This window comes from Camelus bactrianus, chromosome 3, assembly GCF_048773025.1.
Source record: "Camelus bactrianus isolate YW-2024 breed Bactrian camel chromosome 3, ASM4877302v1, whole genome shotgun sequence".
Classification (NCBI taxonomy): domain Eukaryota; kingdom Metazoa; phylum Chordata; class Mammalia; order Artiodactyla; family Camelidae; genus Camelus; species Camelus bactrianus.
In genome coordinates this window covers 37,087,413-37,109,942 of record NC_133541.1, presented here as the reverse complement: position 1 = coordinate 37,109,942, position 22,530 = coordinate 37,087,413, and the positions used below count along the sequence as shown (strand labels likewise).

Here is a 22,530-nt window from a genome sequence, read left to right as displayed (position 1 = left end):
CATGGATAATGTGGGCAGAGGAGAGAGTGTGCAGAGGAAACTGCAAGGATATAAACTCAAACGCTAACCCTGGCTCTTCTACTGTGTGTGCTTTTTTGAGCACAACAATAACTCATGCTTACTGTGAAAACAAAATTAGAAAACATTAAAGCAGAAAATTAATATTGAAAAAGAATAGGTCATCATCAATAAATTCAGTACAATTGGTATTCATCTGAAGGCATTCCAACTCTGTTCAGCTTGTGTATTCAAAAGTGCACATTTTAATTTGTGCCTTGGGAAGAGGAAGAAACTTACTATTTATCTCCCAGGCTTTCCTCTTTCCAGATCCTGTCTCCTTCTTCACATGCAAATGAAATGTGAATCTTTTTCTAAAATAAGACGTTTTAGCGCCTCTGTCAACCTTGGTCAACTCTCAGCCATTTTATGGTGGCTCAGATTTATTCCTAGAACATTTTGGAAAGTAAAAGAAAGGGTGGGACAGGTTTTGGAGATGATCAAAACCTTTTCTCTGAAATTACTGAACAAGGACATTTATTGAGCCCATATTTTGTGCTTTGATTAGTCCTCTTCAATCTGGTTGGTAAAAAGAGATATTAAAGAGGAAACAATTTCAGTAGGGAGGTCAGAACTGTTCAGCCATAGTCACACAATCAAATGGCTTCAATTGCTTTTTACTTTCTAGGCCAGTTTTTCTAATTTCAAGAGTCAGTTCCAGCCCATAACCTGCTACGTGTCTAACTGTGAGAGTGTTTTAGGCAGCTAATGGTTTAGTCCTCTTTCACACCTTTACCTTAAAGGACTAAATTCTTTCCAGCCCTCTACCACCCTACGCTGGGGGAGACAAAAACACCATGTCATTTGCATATAAAACCTACACCCATTCTTACTTTTGATGGATAAGCAAAAATGACCATTTTAATCAGTGGCTCTGTTGGTTACAGCTTGTGAAAGAAATCTAGACCCTCTCCATTATGCTTAATATCATACTTTGGCAAAGTAATTGTAGGGAAAGCATTTGTTATGTTATAGGTCAAAATATTTTCTTATCCTGGAATAAATTCATGATTTTCAAACCATACCATGTCAACTGACCAAGATAAACAAGTAACATTCTTGTTTTTCACCATAATATTGCATCTGCTTAAATGGGAAAAGCTAAACCACAAAAACTTGTGCTGAAATTCTTGTATCCTGAAGAATTAATACACAAGAGAAGGTGAATAATCAAATTTTAAAATAAAATGAAAGCTTTTTACAAATTTAGAGAAATTATTGTTTATTTCAAAGGACATATAAACAAAGTAAGAAATGAAGTCTCTAAAGCACTAATCTCTTCCAAGTAGAGCACAAGTCTAATAGAGTGATTTTCATTCCAGAGCTTGTTAGATAACTTAGAATCATTAAAAAGCAAAGTGTTCTGGTTTTGAGGTTTATGACACTTGGCCTTTTATCTTTTCCATAAAGCCAGTAATTGCATTTTAGCCATTGTGCTGTTGTGGGTGGAAGATCACTGGTCTTAGTCTTTGCTTGCTGCTGCAACACAGACGCAGGTTTCCAGGACCACACTGAGAAAATAATACAATCGATTCTGGGTTATGAATTTTGTCTAATTACTTCTTCCAGAGTCTGGGTTTCTTGCTCAAGACAACACTTACATTTGAAGAAACTGTGAACACATTTCCCACATGATAGTTTCTATTAATTTATTACAACTTGATGGAGAGTACAGTGGGATCATTAAACTTTGGCCCTTTAATCTTCTGAGCAAGGAAGGATCAGTTTCTTTGTGTTAGTGATCACTCCTGCTCCACCCCAGCTCTGCTTTCTTGGGGTCTCTTTAGTGACAAGCTCAATGGCAGCTAGACTCAGTAGTCATTTTGAACATTTTCCACCAGCTTTTTGTTTTTTTGGCCACTACAGTTCAATGAATTATGCGCTAGCATATTTTTCCATGTGTAGAAATTATTGTATTGTGTACTTAGGCACCTATTCATTGTTCAAACTGGAAATTGGCTGATGGGTCCTGGTCCAATGGCTTTGAATAACTAAAAATGTTTTCTTTCTCTTAAACTGTTGGCTCTTTCTTTGTTTTTTCTTTTTTAATTTTTATTTTTTTTAATTAATTTGGGGAGGAGGTAATTAGGTTTATTCATTTATTTAATGGAGGTACTGGGGTTTGGACCTAGGACCTTGTGCATGCTAGGCATGGACTCTACCACTGAGCTATACCCTCCCCACCCCAGGCTCTTTCTTTGAAAAAGCAAACAGAACTAATTCCCATTTCAGTGGCTGTGGTTTATCCTTTCTCCTTGTATTAATTTTCTAAGGCTGCTGTCATAAATTATCACAAACTTGGTTGCTTAAAACAGCAGAAATGTATTATCTCATAGTTTTGGAGGCCAGAAGTTGGAACTCCATTTCACTGGGCTAAAATCCAGGTATCAGCAGGGCTGTGCTCCCTCTGGAGGCTCTAGGGGAGAACTCCTTCCTTGCCTCTTCCAAGCTTCTGGTGGCTGCCAGCATTTCCTGGCACGTGGCCGCATCACTCCAATCTCTGCCTCCATGGTCACATTGCCTTCTCCTCTTCTTTCTGTTTCATATATTCCTCTGCCTCCCTCTTGTAAGGATGTATGTGATTGCAGTTAGGGCCCACCTGGATAATCCAGGATACTCTTCTAATCTTAGGATCCTTAACTTAGTCACATCTGCAAAGTCTTTGCCATATAAGGTAACATTCACAAGTTCAAGAGATTTGGACCTGATATCTTTGGTGGGCACTTTTAGTCTACCACACTCATATAGCAAAAGCAAGATGTCCCGTACTACGTTCTGTTCTTTCATAATGAACCACCTTTTATATGATCTCATTTGGTAGTTTTATTAAAGGGCTCCATGCTTGTAATGGTATAAGGCCCGTGAGTATCTATGTCTGCTTCTATATAAATGTGGATTTAGACCTCTCTGCCAGGTAAGGCTGTAGATGGATATATTGAAAAGCTTTTTGTTCTAATATTTTTATGCAGAGACTGACCCAGTCATGGAGAGGCATGGATAATTATTTGGACCTGGTTTTCAGTTGCCCATTTCTTGCTGGAGATTTCCAGATATCAACATTTAGGAACTTAAGCTTCCTAAAATGTCTCTTCTATCCATTTCCACTGAGGAGAATCACTCCTGGGACTTACCCCAGTCTCACTTTGTTTAGTCTGAGCACTGGGCACCCTCTATGCTGTGGTACCCTGGATTTCTGACCTCTTCTGGGAACCTTGAACCCTGCAGGCCTGGCTGCTCTCTGCAAACATAGTGGTGTCCGTCCTGGTGAAAATAAGAAAGGGCACATAGAGAGGAGTCATTTCTCCAAGCTCATCCTTCAGGAGCACAGGAGCTTGTTGTCTTCCAAATCTTAGTTTTTAGGACTTTTTGGTCAACCTACATGGAACCTCAGAGACTTTACCTTTTTGAACTGTTTCGCTTTCTGCAGTCTCCTTTCCCCATGAATGTCTACCCAAGACAGAGATTTTTTTGGCCAGTTACCTTTCCTTTGCTCCTTCTGGCCAATCATTGTCCTACCCATAGACTTGGACCTTTGGCAAAGCCATCAAGTTGTGGAGAATCAAGCAAGTGGCCTACATGTCCCCCTTCTCCATCCACTTCTCTCAGCTGACCCTGAGATAATTTGGTTACTCTCTTCTCCAGTGGGAATTTCAAAGCTGTGATTGACTTTTAGGCCCCACTGTGGGAAAGCTCAGTGTAAAGGACTCATGCTCTGGTTTTCTTATGAGAATCATGAGGAGCTAGAAAGAACCTCAGACTGAAGATATAACCCAGAGCTTTCTAGCCCTGCCTTTTGGCCAAGCTTGACAGTGTTATTCTCTAACATTTAGTCCTGTCCACATGTGCTTTTGTGGATCTGTGGACTGTCCACATGATTTTAGGGAAAAAAATCATCAGATTCTATACTGTGGTTGACTCCACCAAGCATGATGTATCAGAGCTCCTGCTTCATTCTTGGGTTCATCCTAGGACACTCATAGTGACCCTGAACTCTCTGCCTGTAGGTTTAAAAAGCTTAGCCTTAAGAAAGTAGGTATCTGCTAGTCACCTAGGGGCCCAGACAGGAATTTCCCTTAGCCTGGAGCCAGGTGGAAACTCTTTTTTCCCTCCATCCTACCCTCTTTCCCTTAATGTCCTCTGAGAAAGTCTATCAGATCTATAATGGTAGTAGTATGTAACTGGGATACAACCTTCCCTTAACTTGCCATTTGTAGTAGATACAGTATGTAGAGCTATTTCTTTGAAACCTTACAAGCTCTGGGCAGTAGTGACTGTGTCTTAGACATGCCAGACCACAAAATGGTGTTTGCCTACCCCAGTACATACCTACCAACTTCGCATATTACTAGACATTTGGGGTTGGAGAGCATCTCTTGTGAATTTCTTGACTAGAGTCTTCTTGAGCTTTTCACACATAGGTACAAGTGTAATGGAAAAAGCATGAATTCTGGAGTCACATGCGACTAGATTAAAAACTAGAATCTTTCACCTGTTGGCTACAGTGAATTATTTAAATTATCTGAGCCTTGGTTTTTTTAAATCTGTAAAATGGACATAATAATTCCCTCTAAAACACAATTAAATAAAAGGAGTTACATAATGTGCTTAGCAGAGTGCCTGGCATATATTTAGGGCACAATGAAAGTTAGATACTGTCCATTTGTTTTTGTTAAATAAATGGGAAAGAAATGTCTTGGATTGCCTTATTTCTACTACTTCATGATATAAATATATGCTTTATAATTAAATTTTGTAAAGCACTTTTTAAATAGTTTATTTGTTCATTAAACAAATATTTATTGAAATGCCAAGTGTAGAATGGTGAACTAATACTTACTTATAAAGTGACTAGAAGTAAGCTTCTGAAATGTGTGCCAAGATTCCAGCCTACAAATTCCTTTGTTTTATGGGAAAATATTTATTTTATTAGGACTGTTTTAGAACATTCTGATCACTTAATATTCTCATACCATGATTCACTATAAAAAATGAGTATAGCCTTCCACCTGTAAGGAATTGCTTAGTGAGGACTTAGATCCTTTCTTGAAAGACCTAGAAATGCCCAGAGCCTGCCGTTTTGAACATTGATATGGCCATAGACCAGTGAGGTCAAATGCGAATCTACAAGTGAAACAGTATTCTATATTTTAATGCAGAAATAGAGGCTCAGAGAGATTAAAAGACTTGCATAAAAGCCACAGAACTGACAGTTGGTAGCATTTATATTTGAATTTAGTTCTGATCAATCTAAGGTTCAAATTCTACTATACTCCTCTGCTTCTATTTTTATATTAATGAATGTTCTTTTCCTTTTTAGAGGAAGAAGGGTAGTAATTCAGGCAGTTGGAGCCAAAGAGGCTCTGGTAAAGTGCTCTAGAAGAAAGAGCTCCTATCCACAAGCCTGGAGATCTAGCTTTTGGTCACAGCTCTGCTCCCAACTAGCTGTGTGACTAGGGGGAGGGAGAAGAGTTTCCTAAAATCCCAACTTCTCTGCACATCTCAGCAGCCTCTCAGTTGTAAAGTTTAACTCATCACAGAACAGTCAGTAGGGCCCCTGACCTTCTTGGAGCCCAATCTGTCTCTTTGGCCTCTGATAAATATTTTTCTTTGTGGTTTTATAGGAATCAAGGATATAAGAGCCAGAAGATTTAGATCTCAGAGATCCAAGGGATGTTATCTATTGTCCCTTCAAGTGAAAGCACTGGTCTGAGAATGTCTAGGATTTGGAACCACATAGCCACCCATTCATAGATCAGGTAGGAATACAGCCTCACTGAAGTCCTATAGAAATGAACCAAGTTGGGGGTGGAGTTGAGGGGGACTGTGTTGGGTTAGGAAATGGCCACTTCTTGATTTTAGAGTGCCCAAGGCATTTGTGGGTTCCTTCCCGCATTCTGCACATACTGAGTCATCAGAGAAAAGGGACTGTTGGTCCCTTCTTGAAGTTAATATAGTAAAATACCATGGGATATGCTTTTGGGGGGGAGTTACTTTTTAAAATTATTATTATTTTAAAACTTTTTATTTTGAAATAATTTCAGCCTCACAGAACAATTGCAAAAGAGTACAAAAAATTCTCATATTCATTCATAGTCACCAAATGTTAGCATTTAACTGCCTTTTAACTACCTTTGCTTTATCATTCTCCCTTCACAGACAGATACAGACATAGACACAGACACACACACTTTTGAAATTTTGAGAGCCATTTGCCAACATGATGCCCGTTTTCCTCTATAATTAGTAATATATTTATATTTATTTACCTCTATATTTAGTACCTCTATATTTAGCTCTGTACATTTCCTAAAAGCAAGGGCCATTCTCTTATATAGCCACAGTATAATTTTCAAAAGCATGAGATTAACATCAATACAATGCTATTATATAATCTATAGGCCTTAGTCAAATTTCATAAGTTGTTTCAATGACTGTCTTCTATAGCAAAAGAGAAGAAACCCACAGCAGAAAATACAGTGTTTCGTTGTCAGGTGCCTTTAGTCTCCTTGAATCTGGAACCACTCTGCACTCACATTTACTTTAGTGACCTTGCCATTTGTTGAAGTGAGTAGGCCAATTATTTGTAGGATGCCCTTCAGTTTGGCTTTATCTGATGTTTGCTCATGACATAGGTCGTACACTTTGGGCAGCAATGCCACAAGAGATGCTGGCTTCTTCCCAGAGCTTCATGTCAGGACGCCTGGTGCCCACTTTGCCCTATCTCTGATGATGTTTTCTCTCATCACTTGGTCAGGTGCTGCCTTTCAGGGTTCTTCACTGTGAAGGTACTATTTTCCCCACTGAAATTAATAAGTATCTGTGAGGAGATAGTTTAGAACTATTTAAATATCCCATTTCTCATCATAGTTTAGCTCACTAGTTCTAGCAGCCATCTTAGGATTCTTGTCTGAAGCATTTATTACTATGTTGGTTGCCAAATGGTGATTTTTCTGATTTTCTGTTTTCCTTCTACATTGGAATTCTACATCATTGAATTTCTAATGACATTCCTGAAAAACTACCTGCAAAAGAGAACATATCTGAGCTAATCTAAATCCATAGGAAATAAAAACACGGCCTCTCTCTTCTCCTTAATCCCAGAGCCCAGGTATTCAGCTAAATGGCTTATCTGTCTATATTTAACACAGTGGAAATATGCAGAGCTGTTGGAAGTTGTTCCTAAGCTTTCTTTCTATTTGAGGTAACAAATAATTCCTAATCTCTTCTTCTGAGAACCTTTTCTCCTCAGGTTGACCCTACACTTTTTCTCATAAAGTCTTGGTCTTATTCTCCCTTTCCTGGCCCTCTCCCAACACACACACTCACACACACACACACACACACACACACACACACCCCTTAGAATCTGACTCTTAATGCTGATGAAGCTAAAGCTGTTTTCTCAACGTTAGAGACTCTGTTCACCTCAAGCCTCTTAACCTGTTTGATAGCATGACTGGCGAGTTGACATTCCACAAGCATCCTTACTCCCTTTGACTTCTAGCTCAGCACTTTCAACTACCTGCTCTCTGGTCTTAAAGCTCGACACTCAAGATGAATCTAATTCAGTTCTCTCTCACTCTCCAGTATAAAATAAGTCAATTTGTTATTCACAATTTCTCACTCTTGAAATGCCTTTTCAAAAATGAAACCTCTAACAGACCTCTTCTCCAGTAGGCTCCTGAAATACAAAACTATGTTTAAGACTCTTTTCCAGTTACTTCCTTCAGGAGATTTCTGACCTTCATCTCAACTCTTCCCATCTATAAGAACCGTTCTTTCCCTGGGACAATCATTCTCCATGCAGTAGACACCAGAAGATCTTAGATTATTCTACTAACTTGTTATGTATTTTTCAGGGAAGCTAATTTTCACTTACACCAAAGAAGCAATGGACACAAATGACCTATATCTAAGAAAACCTTTCCTCCTGGTTAATAGACTGGTACTTGTAATATTAAGAAACTGGATTTCTTTTACCTTGTAATATTATATCTCTCAAGCAGAATGGGAACCTTTTAGGGACTGTTCTCTGGTCTAAAATCCATATCACAATCACCTGCTTCTGGGAGAAGGACTATATTTTGGCAGAGGGCTTTCTTTTTTTAAAATGGAAGTATAGTTGATTTACAACACTGTGTTAATTTCTGGTAGATAGCATAGTGACTCAGTTGTACATATACATATATTCCTTTTCATATTATTTTTCATTATAGGCTATTACCAAAAATAGTTCCTCTGTGCTAAACAATAGAACCTTGTTGTTTATCTATTTTATAAATGTTTATATATGGTAGGTAGTATCTGCAAATCCTGAACTCCCAATTTATCCCTCTTCACCCCGTTTCCCTGCTGGTAACCATTAAGTTTGCTTTCTATGTCTATGAGTCTGCTTCTATTTTGTAAATAAGTTCACTTGTGTCAGAGGAGGAATATATTTATGACTAGTCTTTTGTCATAAATCTTAAGCTAGGAATAGAAATCGTAGATCTACTAAATAAAACTGACTTTATTCCCCAGGAACTTCTGAGGAATTAAGTCACTAGTTAGTACCAAATATTACTATCTTTGGAGAAATTCCAGCTTCTCAGGCATAACCTTGCTTCTTTCGTGAGGAAATATTGAGAGATGATATTTTCTTCTCCCGACTTAAAATCCCCAAGTGACAGCACTTCCTTGCTTTATCATTGAATAGGATGAGAAACAAAAAACTCCTCATCAACAGTTTTGGTCACTCTGGAAACAGAGATCTTTCATTCCATGAAAACTCACTAGCCAAAAGCCTTTGTGGTTCTAGATATGTCCACTGTAATGGGCAGAGAATTGAAGCAACTCATCACAAACTAATCACTCTGTTAATTAATACAGTACAGTCATCCCTACGTATCTGTTGGGGATCGGTTCCAGGATACTGTGGATACTAAAATCCTAGGATGCTTTATATAAAATGCAGTAGTATTTGCATATAACCTATGTACATCCTCCTACATACTTCAAATCATTTCTAGATTACTTGCAATACCTAATACAATATAAATGCTATACAAATAGTTGTAAATACAATGTAAATGCTATGTAAATAGTTGTCAGTATGCAGCAAATTCCAGTTTTGCTTTTTGGAATTTCTGGAATTTTTTTCCCAAATATTTTTGATCCATGGTTGGTTGAATCTGTGGATGTGGAACCTGCAGATATGAAGGACTATATTTCCAAATACTGACTGATGAAATAGACTCAACTGCTCTGTAAATTATATGATAATTTATCCTAAGCCCTTTTGACATGGACACTCAAGTACTTTGGCAGAACCTACCTCTAAGATCAGATACTATGATAGATAGCAGTTCAGAAAAGATGTAACTTAAAAGAATTAAGGGTTGAATATTTTATTTCTAGACTTCCCTTCTATGGTTACAGTTTTTGAATGTTCAATCACTGTTTTTGGAGGAAGGACTGTCCACATGGTATCTGGACAAAACACCGAGTGGAACCCATCTCCATCAGTTGAGTTAGGAAGGATGTTGATAGATAGGTCACAAACATTAGGGGCTTAGATTAAATCTTGAAAAATATATTAATCAAGCTGGGAAAATTTGAACATCAATGAGAACAATACTTGCAGGGGAATGAAATACATCATATATTAAAATTCATGAGATAGAATAATGATTCTTAAACAAACAAAACAAAACCAATGCCAATGTTTGGAGATTGGAGCTAGGAGACTCACTCTTCTGAAAAATGATATACAAAGGGAAAGAATCAAACATTTATCCTGTCTTCCCTGCATGTACTGTGTATCAGTGTAACCAAATATCTGGTAAGAGAAAGTTCTTTATAGAAGAATTCCAGATATGAATGAAGGAATGATAAAGTGAATAATATCAAAGTTTTGCCATTGCAAAAGTAATGGGTTTAGGCAATTGTATCAATGAGTCTGTAAAACAATTGATTGATAGTTCAAGATAGATGGAGCAATCTGGCAACACTTAGAGCCACCTATCAATCTTAACATACCCCAAAGAGAAGCAACCCAGCATTATGTGCCTGTGATGTGACACAAGAGGAAATATACAGTATGTAAAACATTCTTACCAAAAAATTGAACCTGATTCTTATTAAGCCTCTAGATTTACCTACTAGTATACAGGAAAATAGGGGCCAAAGGAACATATTAAACAACACCTTGTTGATACAATCAGCAAAATCCTGAATGTAGGAAACTCTAAAAGACAACCCAATTTCTTCAACAAATAAACAAATAAATTACAAGAAAAAAATTAGAGAAGGGGAACCTATAGATTAAGAGAAACTTGTGAGAAGGACCAAACAAATGTGAGGTGTAGATTTAGATCCTGACTTAAACAAAGCAACTATATATATATAGACATGTACTAGACTACCAGGGATAGTTGAACACTAAGTGGATATTTGAAAAGAGTCATCTTTTGCCAATACTTACTAGAGCATTTACAGATGATACGATGTCAGTGATTTGCTTCAAAATAGCCTATTGGGCAGAAAAGTGGGTAGGAGTATATTTGGAACAAGATTGGTTTAGAGTTGGTAATTACTAATGTCTGACATGGAAGTGAAGTTTCATTATAAACTTTTTATAATATAAATACCTTAGGCATTAATCATCCCCAAAATCAGCGTGCTTTTCTTTCTCTGATAAGTAGATCATTTTGGTAATGGAATCATCTAGGTTTGAAAAATAAATTACCACACTTGTAGTGTTCCTGCATTTGCATGGAAATGTGCAATACTTTGAGTATAAGTACAATAACCCTGAAAAGACATGTATCTCTTCCAATTAGGATGTATGTTAATCCTTATGTTATCCCTGAAGCCAGAGGCTGATTCTTCTTACTGTCTGGCCAGGTCAGTGAACAGCTGATATTTTACCAGCATGTGGACTGGGAAAACACAGGCTGGACTGCGGAAGACTCTTTCATGTTCACGGCATCCTCTCCCCCAGCAGTTCTAGGCCCTGAAGATTTCCATATAACTATTTCATATGAAATTAATGAACCTGGTCGGCAGAGTCGTCTGCTTGCAAATACAGGTAATTCTACCAAGATATGGTCAGTACCTTATCTCTAATTATTAAAGTAGGGACAATTTAGAAATAAATCTTTCCCTTTTTAATTGTCAGTGCTATGGTATCAACCTTTGAAATGAAACTTAAATGGCTATAAAAATTTGTTATTTCTTTATGTGTGCTCTTTCTTTGGGCCTCTGCCCTTTCCTCTCATAAGCCTTAATAGTTATAGTGGGAGAAGGATGGCACATTAGCTTTAGAGAATTCTTATTTGTACTTCCAAATGGGGACTTCACTATGCCCATGACTGAAAACTGTTGACAGAAAATGAAAATGACAAATTGGGTAAATTCTTGAAAGAAAAAAGGGTATTGAAAGCTGCACCTGCTTCCATGGCAAGAGAAAGTCCAGTAGTAGGTAAGTTAGGAGATTAACATTTTATAAGTGAATCTCAAGGTTTTAAAAGTCCCTTGCCTAAAATGTTGACTTAACAGTGTGGGTGTGTGTAGGGGGAGGCTATAGCTTTATGGTAGAGTGCATACTTAGCATACACAAGGTCTTGGGTTCAATCCATGGTAACTCCACCAAAAATAATAAATAAATAAATAAATAAATAAATAAATAAATAAATAAATAAATAAACAAACAAACAAACCTAATTACACCACCCAAAGTAAAAATAAATAAAATAAAAATTAAAAAAGATAGCATGGATGTATGTATTTAAAATTTATTTTTTTATATGCCTTGGATGGCAATGATAATTCAGGTACTTAAGCAACCAAAGTGTTTTGAATAATCCACTAGGACAGGCGAATTTGAAGGAGAAAAAAGTCGTACAGTTGTCATTTGAAAGTTCTAATGAAATGCCACTTTGTTCTTTATATTTGTTTTAACAGGAGCAGTTGTCAAGGAGGGAAACAAAGTTCTCATTGACCGATCTAAGTTAGATGCTTCCAACCTCTTATTTAAATTGCCCAAATCTCAGCGCTTTTCATATGAAATTTTGTTCCAAGTTACATCTCTTCCTCACCATGGAACTATTATGGTTGGAGAGAGAAATATTACCAAAAGAAAACCCAATTTCTCCCAGTATATAATTAATAAATTTGGACTCACATACCTTCATGATGACTCTGAATCACTGGCTGATAATTTTACCTTTGCTGTTTGGCCCAACCCAAAGAGCAAGTCCTCCACTAAGCCAGAGGCTGACTTTCTTGAAGAAATGTTTAACATCACCGTCACTCCTGTAAATGACCAGGCCCCAGAATTAAAGACAAAAGGGCTTCGGTTGAAAGTTCTGCAGGGCGATAGGTTGGTTTTAGGACCCAAAAACCTTAAAGTGGAAGATCTAGACAGTCCTCCAGAGGAGATCAGGTATATGATCATCCGTAATCCTAATAATGGCTTTTTGGCAATGGCTCACCATCTAGACACAACTGTTCACCATTTCACACAAGCTGACATTGATAACTCTCAGGTGTGGTTCATACAAGATGGAAGCCCATCCTCGGGAGTGTTTTACTTTAGTGTGAGTGATGGCCAACACCGCCCACTCTACAAGCTCTTCCACCTGGAGGTCATCCCCGTCTCCATCACCCTTGTGAACCTCACTGACCTACTTCTCCCACAAGGCCAGACAACCATCCCCATCACCAGTGCTCACCTATCAGCAATGACCAATGGGAGAAGCCCCCAAATCACCTACAAGATAACACGGCCCCTCCAACATGGGCATCTGCTCATTGAAAACCAGGCAGTTATCAGCTTTGGACAGGAGGATCTGGATTCAGGAAGGCTCTCTTACCACATGACAAACCTCACCGCCTCAGAGGACCAGCTACAGTTCTCACTGTTTACATCAGAAGGCAACCTGACAGGACAAACACTGAGCATCAGAGTGCAGCCTTTACTGCGGGTTATGTCAAACCTGACAATTGCCAACCACGTGGCTCATCAGCTGAAAAGAAAAGACCTTGATGCTACTGAGCTTGCGAACAGAACTAACAGTGATCCTAAATTTGAAGTGACAGAACCTCCAGTCCATGGAAGACTTGTACGAAGAGTGGGCCAAGGCACTGTGATGGAAGACGCTATTCTGTTCACCCAGAGGGACATTGACCAAGGGCTGCTGATGCTCAAGTCACACGCCAACCTAACGGGCATCAGTGCACTGAATGACTCCTTCACTTTCTTGCTCAGTGCAGACCATGTACAGCCAGCGAAAGGTTATCTCCCCTTCACCATAGTGCCACTTGACCCCTTTATTTTGCAAACTTTTACCCCTGATGTTTCTTTATTGGTCACCGCAGATAACCTTATGACTTCAGATCTCTCTCAGGAAAAGCTTGTGGCTTCCTCAGGACCCACCACACAGACAGGAACTCTGGGGAAGCTGACCCAGACCAGATGGCAGGAAGCAGATCCCTGGGAACGACTCAGTGGTGAAGAGCCCACTCTGGATGGCAAGGCCTCTCCCACCAGAGTCATTTGGCCACCAGATGCCCCCAAAGCCAGTCCTGGGGCACCCACCCAGCCCAGGGAGAGCAGTCACCCTCTGATGGTCATCGTACCTTTGGCTGTGGTGTTCTTCCTGCTGATAGTAACTGCAGTGGCCTTGTGTGTCTGGCTACTAGGCTGGAAGGTGGAAAAGGCAAAACCTCTTATCAAGCCCCAGACCAACGTAGAACCCACAACCCCAGGTCCTAGGAGAGAAAAGAGCATAACTGTTCCTACTGTCACAGTGACACCCCTTCTACAAAGCTCCAGTCGTCCTCCAGGAAGTCTTTTCAGAGCCCTACAATGTGAGCACATGGAAAAATCTCCAGTCACTGAGCCCATGGAAAAATGTGCTCCTGGGGAGACATGGGTGAATCTGGATCCCAACATGGTCAAGCTTTGCCGACAAACCAATCCAGCACTGAAGCACAACCAGTACTGGGTGTAGACTGAGGGTGCTTGTTCCTTACTGACCAACTACTATGTGCCAGGTATTGGGATAGGCACTGGGATACAAAGGCAAAGAAATGCTACTTAGGTCAATTGAGAAAAGCCCAGCCCTTCTAGTCCCTTGGTGCTCAATTGTAGCCCCGTGGTTAGATGTTAGCAGGTGTTTATTGTAACTTTTATACAACACTCATCTTATGGGCTTTCCACAATGAGCTTTGTGTGCCCTCTTCTGGACCTGCTGCTCTGACCATACATGAGATTTTTGTCAATATTTAACCCCTTTACCAAGGTGCGACAGAGCATGCTGGCCTGACTGGGGATTAACATGGGAGCTGAGTTAATGGAGGAAAGCTCTGCACATTTTTCACTGATGATTCATTCTCTCTGAGTGAGTCAGTAAGGAAGTGAAGGAACTGTTTCAGCAAGTAGAAGAGGTAATTTATCAAATCAGTGAGTTTGTTTCTAGTCTTTTCCTCCTTGGAGTCTCTGGGTTTGACTTCCTAAAGGAGGAAATGCGTTGGTACCCCAGATAGTGAGACAGTCTGGCCCCCTTTGAAGGTATTCACTGAACACATTGCATTTCATCAAGAGGCTTTGTCTATTCTGATTTGTAATATCAAGCCTATAGTATAGTACAAGCCTATAGTATTATTTGAAGCCCTAAGGAATAGGAAAGTTTGTTAAATGCTTTTGTGATGCCTCAATTTGGCTTAACTTTACAACGAAGTGAAATAATGACAAATTTGTATTTGACTTGCCTAGTAGAGCCTACCATAGGCCAACTCAGCTTCAGTTTCCATAACTGTAAAGTGGAGATATCAGTACTTGTATTAGTTAGGAATGCTTTGGGTAGCAAATCACAAGACATCTGTGACAAGTGGGGCTAAGGTTGGGGATTGGCAGACCTTTTCTGTGCAGAGACATATAGTAAATGTTTTAGGCTTTGTGGGCCATGTATGGTTGTTTTATTTTTTTTAACAACCTTTTAAAAATGTAAAAACAATTCTTAGTTCCTAGTTTTGACCCACAGACCATAGTCTGCCAACCATTGGTTTAGCTAAGCAATAAAAGTGTTGAATTGTTTCAACTAACAAGCAGCCTGAGGTGGACATTCCAAGGCTGGTTCAGGAGTTCAAAGACATCATGAGCACTGATGCTTTTTTGTTCTTTCTGCTCTACCTTCCCCAGGCTACTGGCATTTCATCCCTTTTGTCCCTTGTGATGGTGAGATGGCTGCTGAAGCTCCAAGCAGTATTGTCACATTCAAAGGCAAAAATCCTAGTGGGGAGAAAAGGAGAGGCGGCAAAAAGACTTTTTCTTAGAGAGGACCTTATTTATTATTATTAATATTTTTAAAAAATCTTAAAGCTTTCCCATTTTTCCCCTTTTAATGTCTCATTTGTCTAGAACTGAGCAACATGATTCCCACCCCTTGACCAGAAATCGGCAAAGGGAAATGGAATTCTCATGACTGACCTCTCTTCTGGGGCTGGGAGAGGATTCTGCCAGGTCAGAGATCAATGAATCAGCCCACCATGTAATTAGGGAAGGCCGGGAAATGGCAATTAGACAATGAGTAGAATCTACTAAGGTAGTGGGGAGAGTATAGCTCAGTGGTAGAGTGCATGATGCTTAGCAAGCATGAGGTCCTGGGTCCAATCCCCAGTGCTTCCATTAAAAAAAAAAAAAAAAAAGAAAGAAAAGGGAAAAAATATACATTAAAAAATCAACTAAAATACTCTAAGTATTGAAATACTTGGGAAACAAAGCTTTTGATCTTTCAAATTGGTGTCTCCTATAATATCTCCTTTTCATATTTTAATGATTTTCTTGAAGCCAGCGACCAGTGTTTCTAAGGTGGGGAGAGGAATTTCCCCCTAGGGGGCATTTGACAATGTAAGGAGACAATGTAAGGAGACTCACTAGATGGCATCTAGTGAGTACAGACCAAGGACCCTGCTAAATATCCAACAATGCACACACAGGACAGCTCCCACAACAAAGAATTATCTGGCCCAAAATGTCAATAATGCCAAGGTTGAGAAACCCTGGTTAAAGTCATAGTTAAGTTTCCCTTCATACCCATTGAAGGATTAATAAGCCCATTACCAAGTCTAGGCAAAAACTGTTATCCTAAAAATAGAATGGAAGGGTGAAAATTCCAAAGTCTGTTTGAAACTGTGATTAGCTAATGGTAAACATGAACATTTTTTAAAGAGATTGTATTAAAAACCAAACAAAACTTGAGCAGACTCATTTCTCTATATTCCGTGTCTAAGGAAAAAATTTTGCCTTGTGTTAACAGGTGGAACACATCAGGAAAAAAAGAAAATATGGGGTAGGATATTTACAAAGGTAAAGATGAGGTCAAAGTGTCCCCAAAAATCTGATGCCTCTGATGTGTTCCATATGGAGAAGGCTTTTTTTCTCACCCTCTCCCTTTTCTGCTCTTCTAGGTTGCTTTTCTCTCCCAACCAAAATTTAACTGCTCTTTATGGAAACAGATTTCACAGTCTACAGAATAAATGGAAGCACAGCATATGTGGGCCTAGAGACAACTACCCTTGTCTTAGATCCCTGGCTCCAATGCTACAGACAACTTGCCACCATCCCTGGCCATGGACAACTGTTGCCAATGAAGACATCTCTACTCTTCTTCTGAAAGCAATTCTCTCCTGCATTTCTGGATTCTGAATTTTACATAGTCCCTCTCAACTGTTTTTTGTATTTGATCCCCTTAGAAAGGAGGAGGAATGAGAGTCTTAACCCAAGGTTGGCTTGATCACTGTACAACTCAGAAGTGTTCTTGGGCCTGTTCTAAGCAGCTGGGCACTCAGAAGAAGCAGAATAAGCTGTGTGAGCTCATGCACAGAAAGAGAAGGCTGAGGAGCATCTCTGCATGCAGCAAGTGGGTTTTGCTCTCCCTCAGCTAGGAAAGGAGAATGCCTGTTCTTTGTGGAAGAGCCAGACATACTTGGCTCTGTGATCATGTTGGCCTCTTCCTTACTTCAGCCATAAAATCTCTGGAGCTAGGATTACCAGCCTAGCCAAACAGAAAAAAAGTCTGCTTTCACTCCTCTTTTTCCTGTTAACTCTGCTACTCTAGACAAAAAAAAATTTGGTGTTCATATTGGAATGAGACACATACCAATACTTTAAAATGATAATTCATGTTGTTTGTGAGTGTGCCTGCTAGAGCAAGAATGTCAGTGTGAGATCCAGATGTCAAGACTCGGTCATTAATCAAGTAATTCATATAGAGCTTGGAAAGGTTTCTTCCAGAGGATCTGGAATAGTCTACCAACTTACAGATGGGTTCAATTAGAAGGAAACAATGCCTACCATTTGGTGCTGGCTCAAATGAAACATGAAATAAAACATTTTGGCAAAGCCTTGTTTAGTGCTGAAAATCGAAGTTTTGGAAACTGAAAATCAGTCTGAAATGGTTTTTTCCATATGCAGAGCTATAACTGCATAGTCTCAACTCTGTCATAATGAATTCACTGCCTCTTAACAAATGACTGGTGATTTAATAAGTGGATATTAAGGGTTAATATCAGAGGAGTGGCTAATTTTGCTTAAGAGAAGGTATACTTTGGGGTGAGCTGGGAGTGGAGAGTCCAATTTCTTTCCGTATCTGGAGGCTGTGGCCGATTCTAACCTTTCAGAGATTCTGCTCAAACATTTGGTTGTACTTCCTTAGAGTTGTGCATTTAATTAGGTAAAGTGGAGTGACACAGAATCTATTCTTCAGATTTCTGAGGCTGAAGTAGGCACATTTGGAGAGTGAACAGTAGGTAATGGGAGGTGGCACATATCAGATGACATTCCCTGAATTAGGGGATGGGGCTATACTACACACCTCTTGGCTCTTTCAGCGGCATTGTAATTGATGATGAGGTTCAGTTTGGCCCTGTGTAGGGAGAGATGTGGGAATAAATGTGAGCGCGGAGCCCACTGTGTGGCATACTGAATGATGGAGACTTGGCCAGGCTGCTCAAGAACGCCACTGGCTATTTCATGGGGACCTGAAAGGGGCTGCCTTTTCATAGTGACCTGCAAATAGTTTTTAGGCACCTACTGCATGTGAGACACTAGATACCAGATACTGCTTCTAGATATTGAAGATGCATGACTTTGTCCTGAAAGGAAATTTTTGGTCTGTTTCCTCTATTGGCTCTTCCAGAATCATTCAAGGAATGCCAGGAGAAAGGAGGGTACAGAAAAAGAAGGACAAAGGGAAACAGAGGTTAGAAAATGGCTTCGTGTTTTCACTCAAAGTGCTCTTATGTAAGTGCTGCCCACCCAGTTGTGCAGCCAGAATTAGGGAGCTCACAGTCCACCAACCTCCACATGTCTCAGCCTGCCCCTGGGTCATTGCCCCTCAGTGTGCCCCACTCATATTCTCACCAGGCCTGGTGGCATGGCAGAGGGGTTGAACAACAGACTGGGTCTGTTTTGGATCCTGGCTCTCCACTTCCAAGCAGTGTGACTTTGAGTAACTTATTCAGTCTCTCTGAACTTTAGCTTCCTTAGCCAAACGGGGATAATATTAGCACCTATCTCTTTGGGTTTTATTAGGGTTTAGTGATATAATCACCTGACTTTAATATCATAATCATATTTGTACAATATTTTTAATGCATCAGGCACTGTACTAACTGCTACAGAGGAATTTTCTTACCTAGGGTTTTAATGCCTTTTAAAAGGATTAACACATTGAGTCACTTGAGTAAACCAGAGGCTCATATTCTACCCAAAGCAGTGCATTACTGGCAGTAGAATTTCAGGAAGTGATTTAGGGTTGAATGAGGTGTTTTTAAGGAGAGGAGCTTCCCAAATGCAGACAGGGCTTTCCTCTTCCTCCTTAGGCAGAGCCTGGCAAGAAAGTGGATGAAGGAAGAAGGATGAAGGATGAAGGAGAGAGTACACCAGGAACACTCACAAGGGGCAGCTCAAGCTTGGAGTATTGATGGTTCTCTATCTTGTAGGCAGTGCTGATAAAACACCCTGCACTGTTTCCTTCCTATCCAAGCTGAATCAAATCCCTACATCAACCAGCCTCTTGACTTTGAACACTTACCTCCTCTTCTTCCTGCCAACCCAGTATTCTCAGGCATTCATGAGCTAGTAATCTTCTTACTTAAGTCCAGGATTGGCAAAGGACTGACACTTTAAAAAAAATTAATATCCTTTAGCAAAATAAAAAGTGCTGCTTACCATTGCCGTAATTTCATTTTTTAAGTCAGAAAAGAATCTTATAATAAAGAATTTTATGGAAAAAAAGTAAGCAGCTTTATGAAAAATTTTCTCCTTTGCCCAGACTTGACCTTGGCCTGGGAAAAGCTTATCACAAGCCAACAAGGTCATGAACCCCCATGTGAAGGCCATGCTTATGGGTGTATGGTCAGAGCTGAGGGAAAGGCAGGGAAGAGGGAACTCAGCTCCTCAATGTCAGTGTTTCTTGTGGAGATGTGGTCAGGAGTACCTGGGGGTGGGGGGTGTTTGTGTGTGAGGAGAGGAATACGGGTGAGGGGCAATTTGCTACTTAAGAGTCTAGACAAGGCCAGGTCATGTGCAACCAGTGCAGTCACACAGTGTCCACTTTCAGAAGGACCTTGAGCTTAATGCCCTGCTGTCACCATCTGGAAATTCTAATAATTTTTGAACAAGGACCCCACATTTGCATGTTTCACTAGACCCTAAAAATTCAGTAGTTGATTCTGAGACCTCACAGAACTTACCTGTTGGTTGCATCAGACAGCTCTTAAGCATTGTTTCAAATTCTCTTAACTGGGCTTCCTCCTCTCACCACAGCTGTGGCTACCGGCCCCAGATGTGTTTACAGCTATAAAATGAGTGTGTGGTATGCTTTGTGCGTTCTACCTTGGGTCGCTCTGTCTCCACAGTATGCCCGTGGGAACTTGTGTTTGCACAACCCATAAGTAGGGAGAGTTTACTCCCCACAGAACAGCCCTTAGCCAGTGGTGAAGTGGAGCTGATAGATACTTCCTCCTTTCATCCCATGGGTGACTGTTCTGAAATGCATTCTGCGAATCTTCTCAGAATGTCCTGAAGATTGAGCACAAGTATATTGGTGTGTGGACACTTCCGGTCCTGTTTATTATTCCTGTCTCTCTCATAGAGGAGCCTGAGCTTTGGAGGAAACCCAGGCCAAGACAATAGTTCGCATTCTTCTCATATTATGTGCCCTAGGACTGTGGACTATGGACCCTGGGGCTCTTGACTCTTGCACGACCCTGAGGCACACAGTTATGCCTTGGGTTACTTGCCTCCAGGGTCTGCACCCTGCAGGACCCTTTATCTGCAGCGGCCCAGGTCTGCTGAGACATGGCTGGCTGTCTACAGATGGGATCCAGGAGGCCTTGTGCTGATGGGCTCCATTTTGGCATTATGCTAAGAAGTTAGGCTTTTCCCAAATTGCCTTCTAGCTGAAAATCTCCTCACTCTTAATTACAGTTTCTCTGCTGGTTGTGTTGAGTCCTAGGAACAATAACTCATTTACCACAACTGTTAGCAAGACCGAGATTTACTGCATTTTGTAATATTTTTAAAAGTCTCTTCTCATTTCGTTTCAGCACTGCTCACCAAAGCCTGCATCAGCACTTTTTTTTAAAAAAGTACAGCTTTATTGAGATATTATTTACATACTACACAATTCCCTCCAAGTATACAATTCAATAGTTCTTAGTATATTCACAGAGCTGTGCAGCCATCACTATAATCAATATTAGAATATTTTCATCACTGCAAAAAGAATCCCTGTACCCATTAGCAGTCACTCTCCATTTACCCCCAAATCTCCCAGTCCTAAGCAACTACTAATTTACTTTCTGTCTTTGTGAATTTGCCTATTCTGGACATTTCATATAGACAGAATCATACAATAATATTTGGTCCTTTGAGACTGGCTTCTTTCACTTAGCATAGTGTTTTCAAGGTTCATCATGTTGTAGCATGTATCAGTTCCTTCTCATGGCTGTATAGTGTTTCATTGTATGGATATATCACATTTAATTTATCAATGCATCAGTTAATGGACATCTGGGTTGTTTTCACTTTTTGTTGACTATTGTGAAAAAAGCTTGTATGAATATTCATAAACCTGCTTTTACGTAGATACGTTTTCATTTCTCTTAGATATATACCTAGAAGTGGAATTGCTGGGTAATATGGTAATTTTATGTTTAACCTTCTGAGAAACTGCCAGACTGTTTTCCAAAGTGGCTGCCACATTTTACATTCCCACTAGCAGTGTATGAGAGTTCCAATTTTTCTACATTCTCACCAATACTTATTATATGTCTTTTTGATTTTAGCCATCCTAGTGGTGTGCAGTGGTATCATACTGTGGTTTTGATTTGCATCTCCCTGATTACTAATAATGTTGAACATCTTTTCATTTACTCACTAGCCATTTGTATATCTTCTTTAGAGAAATGTTTATTCGGATCCTTTGTTAATTGGGTTGTCTTTTTTTTTTCCAGTTTTATTATGTAGAATTATTACAGTCTTTTTATTCTTGAGTTATAAGAGATATTTATATGTTATGGATAGTAATTCTTATCAGATATGTGATGTACAAAAGTTTTCTCCCATTTTGTAGATTGTTTTTTCACTTTCTTGATGTTATCCTATGAAACACAAAAGGCTTTAATTTTTATGATGTCTAATTTATCTACTTTTTATTTTGTTGCTTGTACTTTTGGTGCAGTATCTGAGAAAAATTTCCTAATTCAGTCATGAAGATTTATGCCTGTGCTTCCTTATGAATTTTATAGTTTTAGGCCTTTGACAAAATTATATCTTTGACTTATTTTGAGTTCATTTTTATATATGGTATGTATGGTATGAAGTAGAGGTCCAACTTCATTCTACTGCACGTGGATGTATACTTGTCCTAGCACTATTCATTGAAAAGACTACCATCTCCCCATTTAATTGTCTTTACTCTCCTGTCAAAATTGAGCTGACCATAAAGTGATTATTTCTGTACTCTCAATTCTACTCTATTGATCTTTGTATCTGTCCAGTTCCACTCTTTCTTGATTACTATAGCTTTATAGTAAGTTTTGAAATTGGGAAGTGAGTTCTTCAATGTCATTTTTCTTTTTCAAGATTGTTTTGCCTAATTTAGGCTCCTTTAATTTCCATATGAACTTTAAAATCAGCTTGTCAATTTCTGCAAAGAAAGTGGCAAAGATAGAGATTTCATTGAATTTATCTGTAGATAAATTTGGGGACTATTACAACTTAATAATATTAAGTCTTCTGATCCATGAACATAAGATGTCTTTCCATTTATTTAGGTTTTCTTTAATTTTTCCCAGCAATGTTTTGTTGTTTTCAGTGTACAAATCTTGTACTTCCTTGGTTAAATTTGTTCCTGAGTATTTTATTCTTTTTGAAGCTATTTAAATGAAATCGTTTTCTTAACTTTAATTTTTGTTTATTGC

At 39.3% G+C, this 22,530-nt stretch overlaps 2 protein-coding genes across 15 annotated transcripts in view; one reads left to right on the top strand and one right to left on the bottom strand.

The window, feature by feature from the left end:
- The window catches only part of LOC105077864 (chondroitin sulfate proteoglycan 4-like), a 68,809-nt gene extending 46,740 nt beyond the window's left edge, over positions 1-22,069 (top strand). For 2 of the 12 annotated variants that reach the window (XM_074358089.1, XM_074358066.1), the window contains exons 9-11: positions 10,942-11,125; positions 12,001-14,094; positions 15,242-22,069. In XM_074358089.1, the coding sequence (XP_074214190.1) occupies positions 10,942-11,125; positions 12,001-14,051 (2,235 nt within the window). In that variant the 3' untranslated portion in view covers positions 14,052-14,094; positions 15,242-22,069. The remainder of the gene's footprint in view (positions 1-10,941; positions 11,126-12,000; positions 14,095-15,241) is intronic. The other 10 variants (XR_012504158.1, XR_012504160.1, XR_012504161.1 and 7 more) reach the window with 10 other exon arrangements.
- SNX18 (sorting nexin 18) overlaps positions 51-22,530 on the bottom strand; it is a 234,912-nt gene continuing 212,432 nt past the window's right edge. Inside the window, exon 2 of one of the 3 annotated variants that reach the window (XM_074358101.1) lies at positions 51-1,568. In XM_074358101.1, the coding sequence (XP_074214202.1) occupies positions 1,321-1,568 (248 nt within the window). In that variant the 3' untranslated portion in view covers positions 51-1,320. Of the gene's footprint in view, positions 1,569-5,847; positions 6,875-22,530 lie in introns of those variants that run through there. The other 2 variants (XM_074358120.1, XM_074358109.1) reach the window with 2 other exon arrangements.